Below are 3,423 nucleotides of genomic sequence, written 5' to 3'. Positions count from 1 at the left end.
CACACACACACACACACACACACACACACACACACACACACACACACACACACACACACACACACACACACACACACACACACACACACATACGCACGCACACACGTACATACACACACATCCTGTGTATAGAATATACGTGTATGTATGTATATTGTACGGCACATAGGTTCGCGTACGGTGATCAACGATTTTTTTTTTTTTTTCGACTAGTGTTTTATGTATGTACATGGGCACTCATATTATATATTTATTACACGAAAGTACGTTGTTTTATTAATAATAATACGTAGAACTATCTGTGTTACGTCATTATTGTTCTCGCCGGTATAATATTGTAATGGATACGGTTTTTATCGCCGGCGTAATGATATTAATACAATATATACCTATGATGATACATACACTGCTGGTGTACGGGTATCGTTGTCGTCGTTGAAAATAATGACCTTTAAATATTTGCACCTATACACGTCCAACTTCAAGTGATATTATTAAGGAATTCGAGTGGAAAAAAAAAAAAGAAAAAGAGTAATTTGTGTTTACGGCGCCGTCTGCGCCAATATCACCCTGAGTTCTAACTGACGCATAAACTTCTAATGGCGGAAAATTTATAACATCAAAGCGGCTTCTGTAACTGGCAATTTTATTGTTACAAACTCGTTAAAAACTTGTCAAACTGGACACATACACACACATACATTATGTATTTATTGTTTACAGAAATAACTCTTGTAGGAAAGCATATACCTCTACGTAACAGAAGCACACATATATAATGCCTTTTTATCATAATTTGCCCTCTATTTTATGTTTGAGCGTATGACCAATGGAAAATTGTACAAATTAAAAAATGTTTTCACGTTGTATTCAAATCAAAACATCTTTATATAGTTATGTCAGAAAACCAGTGCAACACTTGAATTTGGTGAAAGCTGTATAGAAACTGTCCTGGAGGCGTTTTATTTCAAGTATTTGTATTACTAATAATTATATAATATTTAAGCTATACCGAAATAATGATAAATATTAAAACAGCTAACGTTATTAAAATTGTTTAATTACATTTTTACATTCGTTGACTTAACTGACATAACCTATGAATATTGTAAGTTACCAATTCATTTTAAAGAATATATATAATAGCTGTGAAAATGAACAATACAATATTATTTAGCAATAGCAGTGTATAAAATATACATTGTACTTTTAAGTTAATTTCATAAACTAAGTACATTAGTATTACTTCAAGGTTATTGTATTGTAAAATGAATATATATATGTAAATATTAAGACCAATAGATAACCTTAAGATTTTCTAAGAAAAAGAGATTGTACAACATAAAAAAAAAAACGGTGCAGCAAAAATAATTATAATAAATTTAGTTTTATTTTGCATTATATTATAATATTTTATATACCGTATATAAGTGTATAATAATAATGATTTTTGACTTAGTATAAAACTATAAAATATAGTAACTTACATAAGGCGCATGAAAAAAACATAGTAATAAAAAAAAAATTACGATTCAAAAAATATAATACAACTATTGTTTCTTATTTTTACTCGGCTGTTGCGCTTGTGGGTCGTCTTTGAACCAATTCTCACTAAAGAACAATACACATATATATTTATTAACTATTAGAAAACGAAACGAAAAAAACAAATTATCAACATTTATAAATTATGTACATATAATCACATATATTTGTTTTGCAGATTTATAATACATATTATTTTGTTGTGCACTCACCATCCGGGCACGTTTTCGGGTTGATCGCACTTTTGTGACTCCTCGTTGAAAACCTCGCCAGTCGAACATCCTTGTTCCCTGGGAGTGATGCCGTTCAGGCACACGTAGAACTTCTGGCAGTCGTCAGGATGCGCGTATACGGGATGTGCCACATTTTGGCCCCGGCTGTTGTGGGTCTTTTCTTTGGGGCACATGAAGCCGTCTTTCAGTTTCACTGCAAAAACGTGTAAACAGTTAAGTACTACAATCTAAAAGCCATCATTACAAACGTTTTTTCCATTCATTTCCCTTTCTTTCTTTCTCTTTCTCTCTTTCTCACTTACTTTCTTCCGGTTCACCACATCCGGTCCGGCCGGCCGTATCTGGCCACGCGCATGTGCCAGCGTATTCGTCGAAATGCAATCCGTTGGGGCATACGATTTCCGTACCCTCGCCTTCAATGCAGTTGTAGAATATATTGCAAATCTTCTCGTCTGGGTGCGCAAAATAGCCATTACGTCTTGGACATAGATAGTTGGACTGCGGGTTTTCTATGGTGAATAGATTAAATATTTGTTTTAAATCGTATTTAGTCACGAACAACATACTCGTAATACATTACGGAAGGGCGGACAAAAGAAATAAAAATAAATTGTCCGTTTAATTGAATGAATTTGTTTAAATCAAAATTATATATAACATTATGTTGATTGAACTTACGGAGTTCGGTACGTTCGCCGCAGTCCACACTGAATGGCTGATCGCATTTGTTCACTTTTCTGTTCAGCGGGTCAAAAACTAATCCGTCTGGACACAGTTTTGCTGTTGCCACGCCGTCTTTGCACTCGTAGAATTTATCACATTGCACTGGATCTTCGTACTGGCCATTTTTCTTAGGGCATTGGAACTGACCATCTAAATGCCACGATGAAATCGATATCAATAATAATAACAATCACAATAATAATATTATAGTTAGTAATAGTAAAATAATATTTATTTTAGTTCTTACTGTAAAATTCTTAAAAATGTAAACCTGATATTGCTCACATAAAAGGGTTATTGCTAATTTATTATAAATAAATAAATAATAATAATAATAATAACAATAATAATAATAGTTATATAAATAGTAAAAAGTCTTTTCACCGAATGGAGTATTTTTATGTGGTAATGTAGAGTAAATAAAACGTCTTAACGTAACGTGGACGGGTGGAAGATAGTGAAAGTGAATTCTTTGGGACGAACGCGTGCGTGTAATTCTGTGCGTTCCTTTGTAACGACACCAGTGGGTGTTAAAATATTTTTCTACCTTATGAAAAAAAATGCCATAAATAGTAATCAGATATTTCTCGTTTGTGTTTTGGAACCGAAATTATAAAATGTATAATATATACGTCATCCGACCAAGTCGAGTATCACCGAAATGTTCTGGATGATAAAACACCGTGAAGAAACTCCGGAAGACGGATATTTATTCGGTCGTTTCTTAAAAAATAAAAAATAAATACTGTAAAAATACAGCATTTAAAATAATAATATATATCTATAGTAAATAAAATGAATTAAAAGTCTTACTTGTTAAATGGGATAGTCCAATAACGATCGTGCACAATACTATTGAGAGGTTCATAATTGAAAACTTAATGCGTGATGATATGTGCAAGCGACTGCGGCCTCGGCGGAA

The 3,423-nt window shown here is 32.9% G+C and overlaps 1 protein-coding gene across 1 annotated transcript; it reads right to left on the bottom strand.

The window, feature by feature from the left end:
- Nucleotides 1-1,542: 1,542 nt before the first annotated feature.
- LOC112687229 (protein obstructor-E-like) lies at nt 1,543-3,423 on the bottom strand. The gene is made up of 5 exons (XM_025559818.1): nt 3,315-3,423; nt 2,457-2,651; nt 2,081-2,287; nt 1,758-1,971; nt 1,543-1,611 (listed from the first exon to the last, which is right to left on the bottom strand). Exons 1-5 carry the CDS (start codon nt 3,367-3,369, stop codon nt 1,551-1,553), a joined length of 732 nt encoding a protein of 243 aa, XP_025415603.1. The 5' UTR covers nt 3,370-3,423; the 3' UTR covers nt 1,543-1,550.

The sequence above is a fragment of the Sipha flava genome, unplaced genomic scaffold, assembly GCF_003268045.1.
Source record: "Sipha flava isolate LNK unplaced genomic scaffold, YSA_version1 337_pilon_pilon, whole genome shotgun sequence".
Lineage (NCBI taxonomy): Eukaryota > Metazoa > Arthropoda > Insecta > Hemiptera > Aphididae > Sipha > Sipha flava.
The sequence above is the reverse complement of the archived record's forward strand: the minus strand, read 5'-3'. Positions and strand labels throughout refer to the sequence as shown.